The sequence below is a fragment of the Schistocerca cancellata genome, chromosome 5 (assembly GCF_023864275.1).
Source record: "Schistocerca cancellata isolate TAMUIC-IGC-003103 chromosome 5, iqSchCanc2.1, whole genome shotgun sequence".
NCBI classification, from domain to species: domain Eukaryota; kingdom Metazoa; phylum Arthropoda; class Insecta; order Orthoptera; family Acrididae; genus Schistocerca; species Schistocerca cancellata.
The window spans coordinates 268196198-268222403 of record NC_064630.1 but is presented as its reverse complement, the minus strand read 5'-3'; the positions used below and the strand labels follow the sequence as shown (position 1 = coordinate 268222403).

General features: G+C 42.9%; 1 protein-coding gene across 1 annotated transcript in view; it reads left to right on the top strand.

Moving 5' to 3' along the window:
* LOC126188486 (thymus-specific serine protease-like) overlaps positions 1–26206 on the top strand; it is a 103034-nt gene that overhangs the window by 31470 nt on the left and 45358 nt on the right. Inside the window, exons 4-5 of the mRNA XM_049930090.1 lie at positions 16116–16251; positions 21513–21822. Coding sequence (XP_049786047.1) covers positions 16116–16251; positions 21513–21822 — 446 coding nt within the window. The remainder of the gene's footprint in view (positions 1–16115; positions 16252–21512; positions 21823–26206) is intronic.

Here is a 26206-nt window from a genome sequence, read left to right as displayed (position 1 = left end):
CCTGAAATCACTCTTACTTCGGAAGACTTCTCTCCATTGAGAATAACATGCTGCGTCCTGTTATCTAGGAACTCCTCAATCCAATCACACAATTGGTCTGATAGTCCATATGCTCTTACTTTGTTCATTAAACGACTGTGGGGAACTGTATCGAACGCATTGCGGAAGTCAAGAAACACGGCATCTACCTGTGAACCCGTGTCTATGGCCCTCTGAGTCTTGTGGACGAATAGCGCGAGCTGGGTTTCACATGACCGTCTTTTTCGAAACCCATGCTGATTCCTACAGAGTAGATTTCTAGTCTCCAGAAAAGTCATTATACTCGAACACAATACGTGTTCCAAAATTCTACAACTGATCGACGTTAGAGATATAGGTCTATAGTTCTGCACATCTGTTCGACGTCCCTTCTTGAAAACGGGGATGACCTGTGCCCTTTTCCAATCCTTTGGAACGCTACGCTCTTCTAGAGACCTACGGTACACCGCTGCAAGAAGGGGGACGAGTTGCCCCAGAAAATTATTCCATAAGACATTATTGATTGGAAATAAGCTAAATATGTCAGGAGGTTGGTCCGTTCATTGCCAAGACTTGCAATTACACAAAGAGCAAAAAGAACTGAATTTGTTTGAGAAGTTAAGTAATATACAAGGTTGTTATAAATAACGGAAGAGATTTGACAGGCTTGCTATAGTTATATTATTTGGCATATTGTCACAGGCCTTTAGACAAATATAGAAATCTTGAAAAAAATATTTTAAGCGGTCCACATGTGTCTCCTGACTGGTTCCACATATATGAAGTCGATAACCAAGTTCTTCCCACGTGCAGTGCAGCATGTCTACATTAATGTCTTCAAAAGCACTGCTGATACAAGCTCGTCGTGTATTTATTGGTAGAGGAGGCGTAAACATTGAATATTTCACATAACTCCACACAAAAAAAATCACATGGGGTTAGGTCGGGAGAGTGTGGATATCCTGACATAAAATGTTGATCATCAGCTCACCACGACCAATCCATCAGTTTCTCAGTTCAAGAATTCACGACCATGATAATGAAGTGGCTTGGCATCTGTTGGTAGATGTAGCCCACACTTTTGGTCTCCAGTGGTGGTATGAGGCAATTTTCCACCTTTGGTGGATCTGAAATGTTCTGAACTATAGTGGGGGGATTCTCTGTCCTCCAGAATCACACATTGTACATGTTCACTTTGCCATTCACAAAAAATGTTGTCTCATCACTAAAACTGAGTTTCTCATATAGCATATTCTCTTCCATAAGCTGTTGCAACTGTGCCGAATATTGAAAGCATCTGACATTCCCAAAGGGAGTCAGAGCTAGTAGCAATTGCAAGCAATAATGCTTCAGCTTCAATCGTTTCTTTAAGGCCTTCTAAACGGATGGTTGTGGTATGTTCAGCTCACTTGCTCTGTTCATCGGATTCTGCGGGGTACGTGTGAAACTCGACGAAATGCAGTCAACCGTTTCTTCACTCACTGGAGGCCGACCCTTTGATTTCCCCTTGCAGAGGCTTCCTGAAGCTTTAATCTGCGCATACCATCACCGAATGGAGTTGACAGTTGGTGGACCTTTTTTGAACTTAGTTCTGAAGTGTCACTGCACTGTTACGGCAGACTGCCGTGAATAGATTTCAGGCATAACATAAGATTTCTCCACGCCTGTCGCCATCTTACCTAACTGCTCTATGCTGCGCTCTCGTGGCAGAAATCTGAAGTGTGGCTGAAACAATACAAAACTTTTTGAATCATTTTATGTGAGTTTTGAGCTTGGTGACAATATCCCAGTTACTGTAGCTACAGTAAATTTATGAAATCGCTTGAGTCATTTATAATAACCATGTACTTCTTCTATTTCAAGATTTTATCAGAATGTACACCAAAAAATTTGGAGCATTCTACCCTGTTTACTGACTCCTTTTCATGTGCTGTATCAATTGTTTCTGTGACTCTATTTGTTGCGCAGAACTGAAAACTGTGTTTTTTCTAAAAATTTAGAGCGAGACAATTTTCAGAGAACCACTTAATAATTCTTTGGAAACTTCCATAGGAGTGAATCCAAGATTGAACCCTGTGCGACTCCATTTGTGATTTCTCCAGAGTCGCTCAAATTTTGTCCCTTCCAGCATTTCCAATTCATTTCACAGGAATATACGAACAAAGAAATTATTGTGGCCAACCTCACTCATCCAATTTCTTCTACGAAATTTCAATTCTGCACCTACATGTGTACAGTACTCCAAAAGCCACCTTAAGCTGTGTGGCGGAGAGCACTTTGTGTACTGCTATCTGATCCCCTTTCCCTTCCCATTCGCGAATGGTGCTCGAGATAAACGATTGTTGGTTGACCTTTGTAGGTCAGTTTTAGGCGCAGTACAGATGGTCCCAGGGATAGGGCGCCGAGAGAAACTGCAGTACCGACAGGCCTCTATGGGCCCTTGAACACTGTGGTGGCAAAAGTAATGGTACGAGGGCTATTCTGAAAGTAAGGAACGACAGATCGCGAAATCAAAACTGTTTCATTTGCAGCAGTTAGCTACAACTTCCAGCTTCTTATCTCCATAGTCGCCCATCTGACTTAGACGTTTGTCGTAGCGTTGGACCAACTTTCCAACACCCTCGTTATAGAAGGCAGCCGCCAGTGCTTTCCGCCAATTCTCTGTCCTGGCCTACAGCTTTTTGTATGTGCCAAAATGTTGTCTCCATAGCCAGCGGTTCATGTGAGCAGACATGAAACTCAGAGGGAGACAATTATGGGCTGTATTGTGGGTAATCAAACATACCCAATTGAAAACGGTGCAGGAGCATCTTCATTCACCCTGCAGAATGCGGCTGAGAGTTGTCTCGAAGAAGAAAACGCACGACAGTTAAGTAATGTTGGCTGCATAGCTTCAGGCGAAATTTCACACCAGGCCCTCGTACTTGGTGGCAGAAACTATTGTTCTAGGTATCTTTATGCGCTCCCTGTGTGCTCAAAAAAAATGGTTCAAACGGCTCTGAGCACTATGGGACTTAACTTCTGAGGTCATCAGTCCCCTAGAACTTAGAACTATTTAAACCTAACTAGCCTAAGGACATCACACACATCCATGCCGGAGGCAGGATTCGAACCTGCGACCGTAACGGTCGAGCGGTTCCAGACTGTAGCGCCTAGAACCGCTCGGCCACCCCAGCCGACCCTGTGTTCCCAGAAATAAAAAGAACGACGGAATGCGGTCGATGGGCATACTAGAGACACTGCCCAACACACCTGCGCAAAACTTCACCGGATTTTCACTGTGGTTTCCATTTCGCGACCGATTGTTCCTTACTTTCCGAATAAACCTCGTTTATCTCCTGATATCGTGTTGGACCTCCTTTTCCTCGGCGTAGTGCATCTCGACGTGGAACAGACTCAACAAGTCGTTTGAAGTCTCCTGCAGGAACAGCGAACCATATTGCCTCAACAGCCGTCCATAATTGCGAAACTGTTCCCGATGCAGGATTTTGAGCACGAAATGACCTCTCGATTATATCCCATAAATGTTCGATGGGAGTCATGTCGGACTATCTCGGTGGCCAGATCATTCGATCGAGCTGTGCGGAATGTTCTTCGAACCCATCGTCAACAAGTGTTTCTCACTGTCATCCAAAAAAGTTCCGTCGTTGTTTGGGATCATTATGTCCGTGAATGGCTGCAAATGGCCTCCAAATAGTTGAAAATCCAGATGACCCAGTCCATTCCATGTAAACCCAGCCCACACTATTAGAGAGCCACCACCAGCTTATTTCAAAAAATGGTTCAAATGGCTCTGAGCACTATAGGACTTAACATCTATGGTTATCAGTCCCCTAGAACTTAGAACTACTTAAACCTAACTAACCTAAGGACAGCACACAACACCCAGTCATCACGAGGCAGAGAAAATCCCTGACCCCACCGGGAATCGAACCCGGGAACCCAAGCGTGGGAAGCGAGAACGCTACCGCACGACCACGAGCTGCGGACACCACCTTATTTGTTGGCAACTTGGGTCCATGGCTAAGTGGGGTCTGCACCTCACGCGAACCCTACCATCAGCTCTTACCAATAGAAATCGTGACTCACCTCACCAGGCCACCGTTTTCCACTCGTCTACATACAGTAACGGGCCCAGGAGAGGTTCTGTCAGCATATACACTTGCATCGGTCGTCCGCTGCCATAGCCCATTAAACGCCAAAATTCGCTGCGCTGTCGAAACGGACACGTTCGTGGTACGTCCCACATTGATTTCTTCGGTTATTTCACGCAATTCTGCTTGTCTGTTAGCACTGACAACTCTATGCAAACGCCACTGTTCTCTGTCGTTAAGTGAAGTCCGTCGGCCACTGTGTTTTCTGCTATTAGAGGTGATGTCTGAAATCTGGTATTCGTGACACACTCTCGACACTGTGGATCTCGGAATATTGAATTCCGTAACAATTTTCGAAATGGAATGTCCCCTGCGTCTAGCTCCAACTACGATTCCGCTGTCAAAGTCGGTTAACTCCCGTCGTGAAGCCATAATCAAGTCGGAAGCCCTTCACATGAATCACCTGCGTACATATGACAGCTCCACCATTTCACTGTCCTTTTATACCTTTCGTGCGCGATACGACCTCCACCAGTGTATGTGGACATTACCACCACATTACGACACGTAAGAGAGAGAGAGAGAGAGCAAGACGGATTTACGCGTGTATGATAAATCTCTTTTTAATTTTAGTAATTAATTAATTACTGAGTTCCAGTACAGCACTCGTGGCTGCCGCATCGCGGTGGCGAAGTGGGGCCGAGGCAGTTCCAGATAAGTCTTATAATCTGACGACAATTTATGGATTTGCAGTTTTAGCTTGACGATGTCCACTATGGAAAGACAGTAGTTCTGTTATTCTGAAGAAGGTTGGGTTGGGTTATCCCGACTGAAACCTAAGTAAATTCTAGGCAAACAGTGCAACTGAGGCTGTTACTTATTAAAATTAATATTTACACAGTTTCTGACAGAGCCGCGAAATGTTGAAGATATATAAATCTCTTCCCCCAAAAAATTCCTTCCTTTATACCTCCTCTGTGTTACCACAAATAACGTGTCACTGATCTCATTTGTACTAAGTTTGCAGTAGACGCGAGGTGCCTAGTTGTTTCCACTGCCCTGGATGGGATGCATAAGTTCTGAATAATGTTCACAAACCTGCAGGGTTCTGTAGTTGATATCTCCTGCGCAGAAAACAGCACGTACATTGTGAGTCCGTTATATTGAGCAAGGAAATGGTATTGTATAAATAATTAAATGTAGGATGGTTTGTTTAAACGGGTTTGCCACTAGCGTTTTATTAACAGAATACCAGAAACTATACAATTATAGTCCACTTTATGAATCACAAACAATTTCACGGAGAATAAACAAAATAATTAAATGCGTGGTTGCGTAATTACTGTCAAACTAGTTCTCAGTTACATGTCTAGAAAACAGAGATTGCTAATTAAATTCTTAACTGATACCGACCGTGACAAACAACATATCTGCCCTCCGAGACTACCCACTACCGATCGAGCTCTGACCTTACAATCGTACTACCACGCCCACCATCCAAGTTAGGCGCGATCCAAAGATCTACGAAGTGCTTCATACGCTTTTTCGTTTAGCAATTGTTTATTATTCTCCTCGTTATTAACACTTCTGAAATAATGGAAAAATAGCCTGCTACTGAGAGATGCTTTTATATGAAATGCACGTAAATTCACTGTCTAGTTTTTCTAATATTAGCCGGCCGCGGTGGCCGAGCGGTTCTAGGCGCTACAGTCTGGAACCCCGCGACCGCTATGGTTGCAGGTTCGATCCTGCCTCGGGCATGGATGTGTGTGATGTCCTTAGGTTAGTTAGGTTGAAGTAGTTCTAAGTTCTAGGGGACTGATGCCCTCAGAAGTTAAGTCCTATAGTGCTCAGAGCCATTTGAACCATTTTCTAATATTAATGACACAAGTTGATCATTTTGGAACGCTACTTCCGTACACACCAACCAATAGCGGAAACAGACCAAAATTTAGGCAGTCTCGCTCACAACAAACGTACCGGAACGTCACACCACATTACGTCTTCCCACTGCTGCCTTCACAGCTGCTCTAATAAGAGCTTCTTGTAGTTGAATATGATGACTTTAAAACCAGAAACATTAAACATCACCTCTCTTCTGAGATTTGAAAAAATTTGGCTGTTCTCCCACACAACAATCAATTTTGAAAATAGGCAATTTTTACCATTCCACTATACTTGTGATTCGTTATTATTTCTCAGAACATTAGTCCGCTATATGCTTTTTCACTCTCAAATTATTAATTAATATACACAGTCATTGACTTCATTATTTTGTCATTAGAAAAAACTAGTTTTTACCCTCAATAAACTCATGAATAACCTTATATCCCAAAATCATTGATCTTTAGTTACACTTTCAGCTAATTATACTTTTAATAGTAAAGATTTTCTAAGAATCAATATTTTGCACCTTTATGTTATTGATAGTTTTTTGTTAACTAACAGTTTATCATTTCTGCTACCAACACTCCATAGCAGTCCACTACCTCCTAGCCAAGTTTCAATCGCAAAATTTTATACTTCTGTTAAGCTGCTGACGAGGCATTGTCCTCCATTAAATTCAACAAAATATTTATCATGAGAAATTAAACCGCTGTGCCACTGCCATTGACAGATAGCTGTTATTTAAATTGACCAACTATTTGTCATAAGAAGTTGCACTGCTCAAAACCACTAACCGCACTTTACTCCACATTCATTTCATATTTAAAACCAGTGTGTGTGTGATAACTCTCTATAAGTTATGTTACGTGGCCTTCTCTTTAAATCTGATGTACTAAGTTTATGTCTTTTATGAGATTTCATGTCAGTGGTGTGCCTTATGTTGATAATACGTCCGCTCTCTTGTACTTCGTAAAGTAGTTGGCTGAAATCACTTCGTCCATAAATACTACATGGCCGACATACACGTCGCCTTTTGTCTTTCCTTCCACATTTATAAATCACTGACTAACTTTCCTGTCATGTAATAACTACCAGTCGTGTAATAACCGTACTTCTCCTGTCCCTCTCCTTATGTAAACAATTGGCTGACTGCCGGCCGCGGTGGTCTAGCGGTTCTGGCGCTGCAGTCCGGAACCGCGGGACTGCTACGGTCGCAGGTTCGAATCCTGCCTCGGGCATGGGTGTGTGTGATGTCCTTAGGTTAGTTAGGTTTAAGTAGTTCTAAGTTCTAGGGGACTTATGACCTAAGATGTTGAGTCCCATAGTGCTCAGAGCCATTTGAACCATTTGAATTGGCTGACTTTTCTGTCACCTAATCTACAACTCTACATTTACCTCTATTCCCTCTTCGTAAATAATTGGCCGACTTTTCTGTCACCTAATAACCATAACTCTCCATTTACCATAAACCTCTTTAGCCTGTCAGTTTATCACAATTCATTAAAGCGGAAACCACTCCACCGCTTCAGTTCGTACTGAAGAGTAACAATATGTCTATTGTGACGTACGTCACCTCAAGACAACATTTCGGTATTTCCGTATTTTTGCCACCAGAATTTTTTCTATTGTACATTGACACTTTCATTACCTGGTTTAGCTTCATCGTTTTCTTCCGCAACCTTCGGCTTACTTTTATGCGTTATTTCATCTGCGTTGTGTATAACAGCCCTCGTCTTGCTTTCCTATTCTTAACATATTTTCAAACATAAAGGTTTGTTTATAGTTTATGTAAATATTTAGAAACTGTTCCACTACATGCTTTATAAATTTCTTTTATTTTTTTTTTTTTTTTTTTTTTTTTTTTGCTATGTGCTTTGGTATGATACTGGTGTCTTGTTATAACTGTATACTGTGCTGCCTTGCTGATGTATTAGTAATCCTACACTTGTTATAGTCTGGCCTGTCCACATATATTCCGTCAAATGACTGTTTCTCACCCGCACTACGAAGATTTGTATTCTGCTGGGTTTTAGTTGTTACATTCAGTGTATAGAAATGTTTTCATTTTAACCTTAAATGTGAATAATGTTAAAGAAGACAGATATAGTTCTGAATGAAACAAGGGGAAGAACTAACAACAAGGAAAAAATGAAGCATGCTGTCCGTTAACTCGGGCACGTAGTAATCGTCAGCTACCTAACGAAACAAAGAACATTATTGTCCCTGGGGTTTAGTAGTCAAAGTATTTTTTCATTTCATTGATTGAGATTTCATCTAATTATGGTTGTGGCAGTATTTCTATTGCAGAATGAGACACTTCATTCACTACTTTTTCAGATTCAGTCACGTAATCTGCCCATTATGATGCTTCTTAAAACTGAACTGATAGTTTTGTCTTCCATAGACGAATGCAGTATACATTCGTCCATTTTTTGCTATCTGCCTGTTACAGAAGATGGCTATCGAGTCTATGATCACTGATATCTTGATGCCATTGAACTTCGGTACGGGACCTAGTACCTTACTCCTACCCATTTGCGGTATAATGATTTTTTTCACCATCAAATCTCTTGTTCACAGATACTTCACTTCTCGCTCTGTTTTGTGTGCTGCAAGACCAGTATTGATTCAAGAATGCTTGAACAAATTCCTAATATGTTTTACATGTATTATTGCCCCTGTTCCCCGTAATATAACTTCTCCTTCTAACCTAATGACCAAAAATTAGCTTTTTGTTATTCAGTCATGTTTTCAGATGTGACATCCTCAAACTGTCTAATGAAGGCCACTGGGCGTACAGTTCCCTTACTAGAGAAATGATGGCATTTATAGGCATTAGCGTGATCTGCTACGTCACTTGTACAAACAATAGCTCTCTTCCTTTCTTGTTCACACCAAATCTCGACTTTTTGTTGAACTTCATCTTCTATTTTGTCTTGCATCTCAGGAAGTATTTTATGCTCTGTTTCTCTTAATTTGTCCTGAATGGCACTAGTGTTGCCTTTACAAGAGGATACACAAGAAATATTACGACTAAGTATTTCGTGGCCATTTTTGATACTCTGTAAATTACTCCATTGTATATCACGTGTTTGTGTTACATGCTTTCATAGCTTTGCTTTGATCTTGTGTTAGTTTAATAATGTCATTAATTGTTGTTTGTATTACCCCATTTTGATTCTGCAAATCCTTGTTTAACTTTTTGATTTCACGGTCGGCCTTTTGATTTATTTCTAACTAATGAACTTCTAATTTTTTTACTCCGTTCTTTTGTTTCATAACCTATTTTCTTGCAACACCCCTCAGTTTTAGCTTATAGATTTGTTACCTCTTGTTCCAAAGCATTGAACTTAGCGTTAAGGTAAGCCATTCCTAAGCGTTAAGGTGAGGTATTGCTACATTAACTTCTTATGTATTTTCTTTTGTGCTTCCTTTTTTTTTTGCTCCTTTTTGTTCTTGTAAAATCAATTTTTGGCATAGACCTTGCAACCTCCCCCTTCCTAATCTGCCTATTGGATTTCGAATAAATAACCATGATCGCTTACAGCTAATGAAATTTTACAATGAGTAAGGCTATCGTTACCAAAGGAAAATAATACCTGTTAATAGGAAGAACGTGTACAACTGAGAATCTATTCTAAGTCTTATCTAAACACTAACAATTTTGAAATGGGTAGAATATAATGCAATCGCTCACGAACAACACAGGACGGGGAAAGAGTACAACATAATATTTAATACAGAAAATGCTGATTAGCAAGAAAGGTATGATTAAACGGTCGTCAGCCCACTAGGGCAATGAATATCCAAAATTCTATGAAAGGTAATGGCAAAGAAAATTAAGCAAATAATCACTGGCACGGCACCAGAAGATTGTCAGCCTTTTCCGCAACACAATAGTTCACCAGAAAATAAATGAACCAGAAACCACAGAGTTTGCGGTTACTTAACCTAAAATACTACGATCTGAAAGCAAAGTTAAATGAAGTTGCTGGTTAAATAAATGATTGACTGTTACTCAAACTTTATTACGTACAAAATGATTTTCAGTAACCTTATCGCAACTTAATGTAAAATTTGGGAAAAGGCAAACAATTATTGAAAGACTGAATTGAATTTACATTAACAAATGAGCAACCGTAACGTACTTTTAACATAAGAACAACTGAATATGTACCAAGTCGGCAGAAGTCACTCGCTAAGCTAAATACAGAATAAATGAAATTGCGCACTTTTAATTTGTTCTGTACCTTTAGCTCTTAGTTTTGCCAGTGAAATTTTACGTTACTTTAACTGAGTTAACAATCAAAATTGTAAATTAGCGAAACCTCTGTTATGCAATACGAGAATGAACAATTACTGAGGCAGCAAAATTTAGACTGAAACTGGTCATTAGCAAACAAACAAAACTGGCCGTGAATAGTTCATCAATTTTCATATTTTTTACGACATTCGGTGACTGCATGGGAAGGAAGAGACCTTGCTTGGCAATAATGCCTTAGGAAATGATAGCGCAGGTGTCCTACAAGTTTTAGCAATTGCAGGTTATTATTCAGGAAAGTTAGTCATTGAAGTCTGTTAAAGAAATTCCACTGGGTAATGCCTTTACAATAAACCCTATAGAACACAGCTGGATAGTTGTGACTTGTACCCTGCCTCCACAGTTCCAATTACAAATCTTAGAGTGCTATATGCACGCGCAACGCTTGCACTAATTTTCTTCCTCGGCGTAGCGCCACTGACTGTGTCGTTGTTGTGGGCTGCGTCGCTGCCTGATACTCCACCGTCGTGGTCTACTAAGCTGACGCTTCAGACTGATCCGGCCGCTGCTTGCCGTGGCTGCACCTGGCTTCTGTTGTTGCTTGCTGTTGCACGTAACTGCACTCCACGCTGCGACGCATGAAGAATCTTGAAGTGACGATTTTTAACGTAATCACTTGGACCGCGCACACAACATTAATTTCTATTCTCGTAGCACTTCAGCTCTTCCGATTCCTGCTTTATATCGATATTGCTATGGCGATAAGAAAAAATTTGATTTTGCGGCATCAATTATTATAGTTCAACTAAAGATCAAAAATAGTTCAAACACAGTTCAAAGCCTATTAATGACAGTTCTTGTGAACGTGTATACCTTATTCCTTTAAATTCTTATTCTCATTGGGGCAAATCGTTAGTGACACGGAGTACCGGATACGTTTAGTCATTAGCCATGTTTGCTTTCTAATATTTCTGTGCAACTTGGGCGGAGTCGGCAGTAATCGTAATCCCTCCAACTGCTTCGTTTCACAACAGTGTAGTTTCCGCTGTAACCGCAAATCGCCAGCTTTTTCCTTTTCTTTTTTTTCTATTCGAAGGAGCAGATCTGGTCCATTAAAGAGTCGCGGTTCTTTTCAGACTGTAATTGGAGCAGAGGGATTCCTGATTGGTATTTAGGAGGAAACTTCCAGATGTAGCATTCGCCTTACGAGCAAGGTTGGCTCAAATGGCTCTGAGCACTATGGGACTTAACTTCTGAGGTCATCAGTCCCCTAGAACTTAGAACTACTTAAACCTAACTAACCTAAGGACATCACACACATCCATGTCCGAGGCAGGATTCGAACCTGCGACTGTAGCGGTCGCGTGGTTCCAGACTGTAGCGCCTAGAACCGCTCGGCCACCCCGGCCGGCCTACGGGCAAGGGAAATCTCCCGGATACCTCACCTGGAACCGGACCAATGTGATTTATTTTTGAGATAATGTTATCAATTGTACTAGACAAAAGTTAAAATTTAGTGTATGTGTTTGTTGCGTATGTATGTTGCGTGTATGTACGTGTATGTGTGTCAGTGTGTCCTTTTCGATAACGTTGAAAAGTGGTTTTAAGGGGTCTATGACAAGAGGTCGGAGCACCGCTAGTGCCCACGTGTGATCGCACAGGAAGCTACCGTCCCGTGCCACAACAGAAACTGGCTGCCTTATATCAAAATTGCCGTGTTTTCCTACAGTGGCAGGGTCGTGGCAATTCAGTTTTGAATTATTTTGACATGATAACGAGTTCATTTCTTGCAACTTACGCTGTTAGCATTAATGCCATTACAGCAGAGTTGCGCTCCACCAAAGCTACGTTTCTATAGTTTTGGTACAGTACATTAATGACGTAGTAAATGGTAGGATTACGGTAGTATTGGTAGCACTGGTAGAGACAGAAATTAGGAGCCGACGACTTCTCTTTGTTCGTTTTGCACATAACTAGAACCGTACATCGTTCATTGCCAGTCTTTGTGCATCTTATATCCATAAATATAAATTCCTTTTTATTAAGAAAAATTAGTTGGTCGCTTTAATTTCTCTGCTTTTATAGAACCAAAGGATTTAATTTTTGTGCAAGTACAATTTATAAACTCAAACATAAAAAATGTGTGTAATTATTATAGTTGTTTAATACTTAATAGAACGTTCTTCATCATGACCAATGGCAAGAATTTGGTGTTATTATTGCTAACTGCGAAAGTTGCTTATGAATAACATAAACATTTTTTTATATAAGCTCGACGGAGTATTGAAGCAATGTTTTTTTTTTTTTCCTACAACGTTCCTCTGTTTCACGTTACAAATCAACATTTCCGAATTAAACATCAACAATTTCAGTTTTGCTATAAATACTGTTTATTTTTACGTAACAGACAAGAGGATAACTGTGTCTAAATCGTTCACCGCTTCCAGTTTATAGGCGAATCTAGTAAGACTGTTGGCATTCAAACACAAAAAAAACGATCGAAATGAGGTAACGTTCGAGAGATATGAAGCACACCTAACGTACAGGTACCGCCGTTACGTCCTTAACCGACCTGCGTTGCTAGGAAAACTGCAGTCTGCGCTGACTTGTGACTACGTTAGCCTACGGCGGTCTTACAACTCTACAGTACATCCATGGATACTAAGGACAGACAACACACTCAAATGGCGCATTCAGGAACACGGCTATACTCATAATGTTCTAGAATAGCAAAAACGTATTTATGTCGAATGGCTACGTCACTAAAGAAACTAACGAGTAACGAATGGTTTGTCAGCGGTCATGTATCTCGACAATACGGAATAAATACGGACAAAATTTATCCGTCACCTTACCGCCCTCTTGAAGGGCGATTGGCCGCTGGTGTTTCGGAGCCGTTCGTACACAGGCTAATATTGCTTTGGTTGTCACACTGATTTCTAAGTACCCCACATCTTCCTACGGTCACACAACTGCACTCCTCCCACAGTGCGATTCGCGTGATATAGCAAACTTAGATCGGAATAAAAAGTTACAATAATCGACTTCACCCACCCCCCCCCCCCTTCCATGAAAAATGAGTGATTGTAGGACAATGAAACTTTATAGAAACATTTTTAAGGACATTCGGAAGAGAAAAATCGAATGAACCATTTTAATTTCCAAAACATTTGTTTATTACGTACGATGTTTATGTTCCGGGTTATGAACGTTGATCAGTGTGACGACCATCTGAAACAACAACAGCCTGGAACGGCACTAGAGGTTTCTCTTCGGCTGCCCAATTCAATGGTGGACCACGGAATGTTCGCTGTCGTGACACAGCTCGTGCACTGCGTGAAGATCGTACACTGGGTGCAACATTCTCAGCCATGGCAACAGTAACTTCTTCAACAGTCTGTGGCGGAATTGGCCGTCTGTCTTTCTCAAGAACAATTACGAAATTGCCACTTAATACGAACGTTTGAATTGTGCTCTTCAACCCCGGTGCGGAAAGATGATCTCCCTGTATTCTTTTCATGTGTCGATACTCGCAAAGAGCTGCAGCGCTATTGCTGTCGTCTCGATAAAAGTGCTTTACGAGTAAAGCCCTGCTCACCTCGTCCAGACCATTCGTTGACTGTAATTCACGCTGATGCTTGTGCTTCAACCCTACGTCGCCGCACGGGTACCGAAGCCTCACGGCAAGTCGTGACACTAACACCATTAACTAAGCAAATCCTGCAGCGCACATCCTGAACATCATTCCTATAAAGCTAGATACCCATACGGTAAATGGTTTTCCGTAGACACATGCTCAAGTAGCGAAAGTTCAACTAGAACCACCATGCAGCTTGGCGCCAGTTGTAAGTTGCCGGTGACTGTTGGTAGGAAGGGTCACGATGGTGCAGCTAGCTGGAGTGGTAGCTAGATCACTCGTTGATTACCCAGTGCGTGTTGATTTGAGACGAGAACAACGGAGCAACGAAAGTCAATTCACGTTCTCTGCCTCGTGATGACTGGGTGTTATGTGCTGTCCTTAGGTTAGTTAAGTTTAAGTAGTTCTAAGTTCTAGGGGACTGATGACCATAGATGTTAAGTCCCATAGTGCTCAGAGCCAATTCACGTTCTCCGTTTCGGGAGGTCCAAATCAGTTACAACTGTGCGGCGTGACTTTGTCTGGGGTGCAGCATAGCAGCTCCTACAGCGTAACGGACATACAAGATATGCCCTTGGCCCACAAGGTCAGCAGGTCTCGTCATATGAGACCTTTCTGTGAGGCTTTCTGAAAGGCTCTGATCATGTGCCTCCCCATCCAACGACTTTGGGTTTATTGAACCACCGCATAGAAACAGCGGTGAATGCAGAACTCCAGACATGCTCGCAAAAATATGGGAAGAGTATGACTATCGTCCGGATGTTTGTCGTACGTACGGTGGAGTGCAGGTTCTTTTCAAAATAAAAAACAATATAGCGAAAATTTACTCCAAGTTTCAGCGTTCAATTTAGAACATTTAGTATTCTGAAATCGGATATATCTTTTTGAAACAATCTGTCCTTGTGAAAGGTAGGATTTTGTATTCTTTACTACTGTTGACTGACTACTGACAAATAGAATACATGGGTTTTCTAATGAGTACGTTTTATGATTCATGGAAGAGTTAGTACTTACATCTGGTTCCGTATTGGAAGTCTCAATATTTCTTCGTTGTTCCCTGCGTGACGTGAGTCGTCTCAAAATTCCTCTGCAAGTGAGAGCGTGAAACCCTACATTGAAAATCTGCAAAAAAGAGAAAAGACAAATGTCCAGTGATGGAGTGACGATATCCAAAAGTCACAACGAGTAAAATTTGGACGGGACATGATGAAAGAGAAACACCGATGTCAGCCGCACGAGGGTATTGTAATAATTCAGTGGAGACAAGTGGAAATTGGTGCCGAACCGGCATGCCGACTCGGATTTCCCACTTTATGTGATCGATCGCCTTACCATTTTCTTGCTTTATTTTTCGTCATATTAGGTCTTTTATTTTTTTTATCTTTGTATTTATCTTTTTTTATCTTTGTTTTATATTTTTATTTTTTGTTTTATATACTATTTTTTTTATATTTGTATTTTCTTGCGTTCTATTTTTGTTCAGTTCTTTTGTTTGTTTTCATTTTTAATTTTTTCGTTTAGTTTTCTTTTTTCATAACTGTTTTTTTATCGCCTTATCTTCTTTTAATTTCGCAGACAAGTGCTCTACCGCCCTTTTTTTTTCCTCTAGTCTTCTTTCACTTCAAGCATTGGCCCCTGCCACCCTTACTATCACCAAAACCTATCTAACCTACAAACGAATCTAGTATCCAATGTCACCGCCACTTTCGCTCTAAAAAGTAACTAGGACGAATGTTTGTTACCACTTCAGGCTCCACCCACGAACGAAAATGAAACATACCTACGACTGTTTCGTGTAAAAAGCAGGGAGAAAGGAAAGGTTACAACGCTTCTTTTTCAAATGTTTTCGTTTACCACCTCGTCCATTCGAATACACGTCTCGTCCACCGCTTATTTCCACCCCGTATTCACAACTTGTCGCACATTACTTCCATAGCGCCACCCTGTCCACCATCTTCATTCCTCACAACATTTTAGCATGAGTCCCGCAAGAGGTCGGAGCTGAGGTGCATCCACATTGAAGATATTTCATAAAATGGCATCAAGGTGTATGGATATTAGTACTATATGTGTTGTGTCTGATCTTTTGGACATGTGCCACAGTCTGTAATACTAAAACAAACTCCATCCGAATGGTGCGAGCTCAGTGGACACTACGCAAACGCTTGCACCTTTGTTGAGAGGCCTCCTGCGTAACATCGGTGTCCCCTCGTCGCAGGCTACCTGGAGGTGGTGGGGGAGGTGGTCGGTGCCAACGACGCCGCTTGCCTGGAGGACATCCGCGCTGCGGCAGCTGAGCTCGAGGAGCGCCTGCAGACAGAGGCAGACAGCGCCGTCATCAACAAGTTCTTTAGGTGAGTAGCAGTCCCTCCAGCCACGCACTGGAAAATTTCTCTCAGATACGATGAGAGAACATTTACTTGAAACACTTCATAAATAATGTTCAAAAATGTGTTTGAAACCTTATGGGACTTAACTGCTAAGGTCATCAGTCCCTAAGCTTACACACTACTTAACCTAAATTAGCCTAAGGACAAACACACACACCCATGTCCGAGGGAGGACTCGAACCTCCGCCGGGACCAGCCGCACAGTCCATGACTGCAGCGCCATAGACCGCTCGGCTAATCCCGTGCGGCCATAAATAATGCACGGGTTGGTATTACTGTGGACTATTTGATGCGACAACAATGAAAATTACGTCAGATGTAGTTGAGAGCTTCAGGAAGAATTACTTGTCCTTCTTTTTTTCGCTGTGAACCCTAATATAAAATTGGCGACAGGTAGAAATGGATCCTGCATGGATCTCGGGTACAGTGACTGTTGAAGACCAGAGGTCGTACATTAGGATCGAAATTTTACGCTGCAAAAATCCGCAGCAAAAACAAAAATCCACAAGTGGGTTAAGTGATGTTTGCGGTGAGTTTACAGCCGACCGTAGTTACAGTTTCACGACGGGGTAATTCATTTCGTGGTGGTCGTATGAGCACAGAAGATAAACCAAGACCCGGAAGGCCAAAACTGTCGACTGATGAACGAAGTGAGAAACTTGTGGCAGACGTTCTTGAAGAAGCCACATGAATGCCTCCAGTATCAGTATTCAGTATTCTGGCAAATAATTTGAAGAAGAGAGAAATTTCTGCGAGATAGGTCCCACACTACAGAAACGCCTGGACATTGCAATCTTGCTCAAACAACTATTCGATCGCGAAGGTGAAGGATTCTTGTGTCGAATTGTCACTGTTGATGAAAGGTGGGTTAGAGACTTTCAACCGGAGTTGAAATCACAGTAAAGTGAGAGGAGAGTTTCAGATCCACCACGTCAAAAAAATTTCGGCGCGCTCAATCAAATCTCTACCAGTTGATGATTTCTGCTTATGATCACCAAGGAATCATCATGACAGAGTCCCATGTGGAACAAGTGTCACAGTAGTGTGATATCGTAACTTCATGCGAAACCTGCACAGAGAAATACACGAAACACTACCTCAGTTGCTCGAGGCTGGGCCACTCATTCTTCACGACAATACTCGCCCGTATGTCGGCAATGCTGTAGCCCAAAATGTTGCCGCAACCTCCCTACAGCCCGGCCGTGAGTGCACCAGACTTCGACTTGTTCCCGAATTTGAAAGAACCTATGCATGGATATCGTTATCTTTCCCTGGAAGAGCTTCCTACCACCGTTACCCGAGCCATTCGACATATGAACAAGTGTCCTGGGTGTAATAATCGATGGTTCCATACAAGAGGTCGATGACTGAAGCCCAGAAGCCGGCCGTGGCTAGCGAGTAGGAAGTGAGAACGCTGAGGCAGCAGAACAGCAGCCGGCGACGATGGCGGTCTTGCTGACGCGAGTCAGTTGTCCACTCTACAGCAAGCGATGTTAGATGGTTGTCCATGACCCAAGGCAGCTGGCAGGAGCGTCGAACCCAGGACAATCAGAGACTGGGCAGACTGACTGCAGCATTTGGCGAATGTATGCAATGGGGGGGCCTCACCTCAGCGTGTCCAGGTCAAAGCCCAGAACCATCAGGGCTAGCTGACACGTCGTGGACCAGTTGAAGATGCAGATTAATGAGGCTGTAGCTGCTTGACCACACATTTCACTGATGACTCACGTGGAGACACGGCGCTGACGGAATGACACTAACAATTGAGCGGGGAGCATATACAGGGTCATTCAGCTGCCCCTACTGGCCATTTATGCAACCCACAATGTTACGTCTCGGCCTCAGAAACCATGACTGAGATTTTCATATTCTCTTGCTTTCTATGTGCTAACTACTACTCCCACAGAAAAAAGAACGGGACCTTTTTTATAGAAAATTTAATGCAGTTAAATTTTGTGCTGCAATACGTTTTCACTAGAGACCGTAGTTTTAGAGTTATTCAAGCAAAACATACAAAAGTGACCTTCAAACACACCTCCACGCCCACACTCATCCCTCGCCACTCAGGATGTCTAGTGTGGTGTTCGCTAAAGCTAATTACGTTGACAATTCGATCCAAACTGAATCGTCACAAGCACGGTAGCCAGAGAGCTTGACGAAAACAACGATCTAATTGTTTATTTTATGCCGCTAAAATTGACGAATTAGTTAGCTAAAATTTACGCAAACACAAATTTTACAATTTGTAAGAGTTCGACCAAGTTGGTGGCGTAATAAGGCCAGTCAGTAAGGACCGAAAAAGATCGAAATTGGGAATAAATCGTGCAGTTGCAAATTTTTGTACAGTGGTATGAGGGAGTGCCATGACAACTTACTGTGTGTGAAAATGGTGGTAGGTTTGAAGGCCACTTTTCTCAGTTTTTCTTGAATAACTCCAAAACTATGGCCTCTAGCGATAATTTATGCCCATACAAATTTAACTACATTAGATTTCCTACAAAAATTCATTAGTCTGCATGTAGCGAGTGAGAGAATATGGAAATACTTGCGCCTGCTTTTTGAAGGCCTCATATAACTCCGTGTGTTGGATAAAACATCGGTAGGGGCAGCTGAATCGCCGTGTAAACGCGCTCACTCTAGCCAGGGTGTTATGGCAGGAGTTCCCATCACATCACTTAGTTAGCTGTGGAAAAGTGGCTTTGTGCCACAGCATGTAACAGTTCGGCCCATCGCTGACGGTGGAATGCCACGTTGCAGAATGCTATGCCTCCATTCCTACCGTGTCCAGATGCAGAATTATGTGTATGACTGGGCTGCACACTTGCTGTGTCTTCCTGCCTTAGTCGGATGCTGCAACAGTCTAAATATAAATAGCACAAACATAGTACACGATTAACTATAGAACATTAACGTTTCATAGTATTCTTAGTTGTGACACCTACTGTGTGTCTCAGCACCGACACAAACAAGGAACGAGGGAAGTTGCAATGGATGGTGGCAGGTATCCAAAATGATCTGTACATTAAACTTTCTAATTAATAGGACACTGTATTTCTAAAAAGAAAAGAAACGTAACTTAACTTCTTGTTATAAAGTGGCTTCCTGTGCTTCCTGCGCCTCCTACATACAATTACTTTTCTCTATTAAGTACTCAGGCTAAGTACTGTCTTTCTATTAGTATTCATGCTGTCGAAATCTGCAACTAAGCGGGGCACGATCAGCGATGGGCGACTGGTTAAGTCAGCGTCGACAGCGGGCGCTGAACTATGTCTTCCTGGGAGTGTGATGCTGCCCGCTCTTTCCACTTGCGCGCGGCTCAGAGCCCTCTTAAAGCCGTTTTGCGGCGCAGCGCTGGCCGGTGAGCAGTCGATGCTTTAGGACTACATAGTCTTCATGTCAGCTCCAGGTTTGAACATGTGTTTTACAGGTTATGGCTTTGTTTACAGGCGAAGTAATGGTCACAATTACCTTATACACCACTGGCCATTAAAATTGCTACACCAAAAAGAAATGCAGATGATAAACGGGTATTCATTGAACAAATATATTATACTAGAACTGACATGTGATTACATTTTCACGCAATTCGGGTGCGTAGATCCTGAGAAATCAGTACCCAGAACAACCACCTCTGGCCGTAAAAACGGCCTTCGTACGCCTGGGCACTGAGTCAAACAGAGCTTGGATGGCGTGTACAGGTACAGCTGCCCATGCAGATTCAACACGATACCAAAGTTCATCAAGAGTAGTGACTGGCGTATTGTGACGAGCCAGTTGCTCGGCCATCATTGACCAGACGTTTTCAGTTGGTGAGAGATCTGGATAATGTGCTGGCCAGGGCAGCAGTCGAACATTTTCTGTATCCAGAAAGGCCCGTACAGGACCTGCAACATGCGGTCGTGCACTATCCTACTGAAATGTAGGGTTTCGCAGGGATCTAATGAAGGGTAGAGCCACGGGTCGTAACACATCTGAAATGTAACGTCCACTGTTCAAATTGCCGTCAATGCGAACAAGAGGGGACCGAGACGTGTAAGCAATGGCACCCCATACCATCACGCCGGGTGATACGCCACTATGGCGATGACGAATACACGCTTCCAATGTGCGCCCACCGCGATGTCGCCAAACACGGATGCGACCATCATGATGCTGTAAACACAACCTGGATTCATGCGAAAAAATGACATTTTGCCATTCGTGCCCCAGGTTCGTCGTTGAGTACACCATCGCAGGCACTCCTATCTGTGATGCAGCGTCAAGGGTAACCGCAGTCATGGTCTCCGAGCTGATAAAATGGTTCAAATGGCTCTGAGCACTATGCGACTTAACTTCTGAGGTCATCAGTCGCCTAGAACATAGAACTAATTAAACCTAACTAACCTAAAGACATCACACTCAACCATGCCCGAGGCAGGATTCGAACCTGCGACCGTAGCGGCCTCGCGGTTCCAGACTGCAGCGCCTATAACCGCACGGCCACTTCGGCCGGCTCCGAGCTGATAGTCCATGCTGCTGCAAACGTCGTCGAACTGTTCGTGTAGATGGTTGTTGTCTTGCAAACGTCCCCATCTGTTGACTCAGGGATCGAGACGTGGCTGCACGATCCGTTACAGACATGCAGATAAGATGCCTGTCATCTCGACTGCTAGTGATACGACGCCGTTGGGATCCAGCACGGTTCAATATTACCCTCCTCAACCCACCGATTCCACATTCTGCTAACAGTCATTGGATCTCTACCAAAGCGAGCAGCAATGTCGTGATACGATCTACCGCAATCGCGATAGGCTACAATCCGACCATTATCAAAGTCGGAAACGTGATGGTACGTATTTCTCCTCCTTACACAACAACGTTTCACCAGGCAACCCCGGTCAACTGTTGTTTGTGTATGAGAAATCGGTTGGAAACTTTCCTCATGTCAGCACGTTGTAAGTGTCGCCACCGGCGCCAACCTTGTGTGAATGCTCTGAAAAGCTTATCATTTGCATGTCACAGCATCTTCTTCCTGTCGGTTAAATTTCGCGTCTGTAGCACGTCATCTTCGCCGTGTAGCAATTTTAATGGCCAATAATGTATTAACAACGCAGTATGTGTCGTAGATGCTCAAATTTTTTTTCGCTAAATCGATGACCATAGAATTTGACACTTGTAGAATCAGCCTAAGAAAGAAGCGAGCTTTATTATTTTTAGTTCATGACCACCATTGCTCCGTGTTGCAGACTGTGCACGCCTCTGGACGCCAGCAACACGGATGACGTGGCATCAGTGGAGGACGTCCTGGAAGTTCCTTTTGCGAACGCAGTGCAGTCGTCGTCCAACAAGGTGGGCGATGACGTCAGGCGGCTGTGCGCCGCGGCGCGCAGCTCCCCAGGGGAGACGGCGCTGCAGCGGCACGCGGCGCTCGCCGTCGCTGACTTCGGCGCCGACGCACGCGGCTCCTGTCTCAACGCCACCTACGTCGCCACCATCGCCGACCTGCGCCGCACAAACTACTCTTCCTCCAGCTGTGAGTACTTGGGCGATGGCTGCGCAGAAGGCGCGTCAGGGGAGGGGACAACGGTAGTGATGGGGGGCTCTCTCCCTGACGATACAGCACAGTAGGCGACGCGTGGTTCTAACGAATTAGCCTACACACAAACGCTTGCCACCCAGAACTCGTAAGCTAGAGCTAGCGAGCCTGCAAACAATCACATTAAACGGTTATGCACGGCAATACAGAATCAATGCTTTTTCTGCGCGATAGCAATGGAAATACTATCAATGAAAGTGCTCCTAAAGCAGAGTTACTAAAGACAGCCCTCCGAAATTCATTCATCCAGGAAGACGAAATAAATATTCCAAAAAACGAATGATGAGCCAGCATGAGTAACTTAAAAATAGATTTCCTCAGAGTAGTGAAGCAACTTAACCAATTAATGAAAGAAAATACTTCCAGTCCAGACTGTATGCTGATTAGGTACCTTTCACAGTACGCTGATGTAATAGCACCATATTAAACAAACATATAAAAACACTTTCTGGACGAAAGATCCGTATCCAAGGACTGGAAAGTTGCACAGGTCACACAAATAAGGTAGAGGAGTAATCCACTAAATTTCAGGCCCACATCATTAACGTTGATATGCAGCAGGATCTTGGAACATACACTACTGGCCATTAAAATTGCTACACCACGAAGATGACGTGCTACAGACGCGAAATTTAACCGACAGGAAGAAGATGCTGTGATATGCAAATGATTAGCTTTTCACAGCATTCACACAAGGTTGGCACCGGTGGCGACACCTACAACGTGCTGACACGAGGAAAGTTTCCAACCGATTTCTCGTACACAAACAGCAGTTGACCGGCGTTGCCTGGTGAAGCGTTGTTGTGATGTCTCGAGTAAGAAATGCGTACCATCACATTTCCGACTTTGATAAAGGTCGGATTGTAGCCTATCGCGATTGCGGTTTATCCTATCGCGACATTGCTGCTCGCGTTGGTCGAGATCCAGTGACTGTTAGCATAATATCGAATCGGTGGGTTCAAGAGGGTAATACGGAACGCCGTGCTGGATCCCAACGGCCTCGTATCACTAGCAGTCGACATGACAGGCATCTTATCCGCATGGTTGTAACGTCTCGACCCCTGAGTCAACAGATAGGGACGTTAGCAAGACAACAATCATCTGCACGAACAATTCCACGACGTTTGCAGCAGCATGGACTATCAGCTCGGAGACCACGGTTGCGGTTATCCTTGACGCCGCATCACAGACAGGAGCGCCTGCGATGGTGTACTCAACGACGAACCTGGGGCACGAATGGCAAAACGTCATTTTTTCGGATGAATCTAGGTTCTGTTTACAGCATCATGATGGTCGCATCCGTTTTGGCTACATCACGGTGAACGCACATTGGAAGAGTGTATTCGTCATCGTCATACTGGCGTATCACCCGGCGTGATGGTATGGGGTGCCATTGGTTACACGTCTCTTGTTCTCATTGACGGTACTTTGAACAGTGGACGTTACATTTCAGATTTGTTACGACCCTTGGCTCTACCCTTCATTCGATCCCTGCAAAACCCTACATTTCAGCAGGATAATACGCGACCGCATGTTGCAGGTCCTGTACGGGCCTTTCTGGATACAGAAAATGTTCGACTGCTGCCCTGGCAAGCACATTCTCCGGGTCTCTCACCAATTGAAAACGTCTGAGTAATAGTGGCAGAGCAACTGGCTCGTCACAATACGCCAGTCACTACTGTTGATGTACTTTAATATAGTGTTGAAGCAGCATGGGCTATTGTACCTGTACACGCCATCCAAGCTCTGTTTGACTCAATGCCCAGGCGTATCAAGGCCCTTATTACGGCCAGAGGTGGTTGTTTTGGGTGCTGATTACTCAGGGTCTATGCACCCAAATTGCCTGAAAATGTGATCACATGTCAGTTCTAGTATAATACATTTCTCCAATGAATACCCGTTTATCATCTGCATATCTTCTTGGTGTAGCAATTTTAATGGCCTGTAGTGTTTATTGTGTTTTAACATAATGAATTACCTCAGAGAGAAAGTTCTATTGACACACAGTCAACTCGTATTTAGAAGACATCATTGGGTGTGCTGTCGATAAGGGATTTCAAATTGATTCCGTATTTCTAGATTTCCAGAAGGTTTTTGACACTGCACCTCACAAGCACCGTATTATGAAACTATTTGTTTGTGGAATATCGTCTCAGTAATGTGACTGGATTCGTGATTTTCTGTCAGAGAGGTCACAGTTCGTAGTAAGGGACGAAAATTCATCCCGCAAAACAGAAGTGATTTCTGTCCCTCTGCTGATACTTACCTATGTAAACGATTTAGGAGGCAATCTGACTAGACGTCTTCGGTTGTTTGCAGATGATTCTGTCGTTTATCGTCTAGTAAATTCATCTGATGATCAAAACAAATGGCAAAAAACTTTGAGAAAGATATTTGTATGGTACGAAAATTGACAATTGGCCCAAAATAATGAAAAGCGAGATCATCCATATAAATTCTAAAAAGAATCAGTTAAACTTCGGTTACACGATAAATCAATCAAATCTAAAGCCCATAAATTCAAGTAAATACCTAGGAATTACAATTACGAACAACACAAATTGGAAAGTACCCTTAGAAAATGCTGTGGAGAAGACGAACCAAAGACTGCGTTTTATTGGGAGAACACTTAGAAGATGCAACAGATCTGCCAAAAAGACTATGCTTTTCCATCCTCTTTTGGAACGCTACTGGGGGGGTGTGGGATTCTTACCAGATAGGATTAATGGACTACATCGAGAAAGTTCAAAGAAGGGCTACACGTTTTGTGTTATCGAGAAACGGGTACATGTCATGGACATGATACAGGATTTGGGTTGGACATCATTAAAACAAAGGAGTTTCTCGTTGCACCGGCGTCTTCTCACGAAATTTCAATCATCAACTTTCTCCTCCGAATGCGAAAATATTTTGTTGACGCACACCTAATAGGGAGAAACGATTATCATAAAATAATGGAAACTAGAGCTCGCAGGGAAGGATATAGGTGTTTGTTTTTCCCATACGCTTTTCGAAAGTGGAACAATAGAGTACTATTGTGAAGTTGGTTCGATAAACCCTCTGATGGGCACTTAAGTGTGATTTGTAGAGTATCCATGAAGATGTAGCTATGACAAATAAATCGACAGGTCAACCTTTTACTATTAAAAATGCAGTGAGTACAGGATTACACTGATATTCCAACAGAGAGGGAGATTTATTTTTGCCTGTCTTGTACCCCTGTTCTTCTTTCTCTTGTTGCCAAGTTAAAAATAGTTTCTTTTGCCAGAACACAGCGGTGTTTGCACAGTTTAACCTCACTAACATGTTACTTCAGTTGTGACAGAATCCTGAAACAGCCTACTATTAATCAAACAACTAAGGACAGAGATTCCGAAATCAGATACTGGATTGTAAGGCGTACCCAGGAGCAGATATAGACTCAGATCACAATATAGTAGTGATGAAGAGTAGGCTGAAGTTCAAGACATTAGTCAGGAAGAATCAATACGCAAAGAAGTGGGATACGGAAGTACTAAGGAATGACGAGATACGTTTGAAGTTCTCTAACGCTATAGATACAGCAATAAGGAATAGCGCAGTAGGCAGTACAGTTGAAGAGGAATGGACATCTCTAAAAAGGGCCATCACAGGAAGTTGGGAAGGAAAATATAGGTACAAAGAAGGTAGCTACGAAGAAACCATGGGTAACAGAAGAAATACTTCAGTTGATTGATGAAAGGAGGAAGTACAAACATGTTCCGGGAAAATCAGGAATGAAATAAATAGGAAGTGCAGGGAAGCTAAGACGAAATGGCTGCAGGAAAAATGTGAAGACATCGAAAAAGATATGATTGTCGGAAGGACAGACTCAGCATATAGGAAAGTCAAAACAACCTTTGGTGACATTAAAAGCAACGGTGGTAACATTAAGAGTGCAACGGGAATTCCACTGTTAAATGCAGAGGAGAGAGCAGATAGGTGGAAAGAATACATTGAAAGCCTCTATGAGGGTGAAGATTTGTCTGATGTGATAGAAGAAGAAACAGGAGTCAATTTACAAGAGATAGGGGATCCAGTATTAGAATCGGAATTTAAAATAGCTTTGGAGGACTTACGGTCAAATAAGGCAGAAGGGATAGATAACATTCCATCAGCATTTCTAAAATCATTGGGGGAAGTGGCAACAAAACGACTATTCACGTTGGTGTGTAGAATATATGAGTCTGCCGACATACCATCTGACTTTCGGAAAAGCATCATCCACACAATTCCGAAGACGGAAAGAGCTGACAAGTGTGAGAATTATCGCACAATCAGCTTAACAGCTCATGCATCGAAGCAGCTTACAAGAATAAAATACAG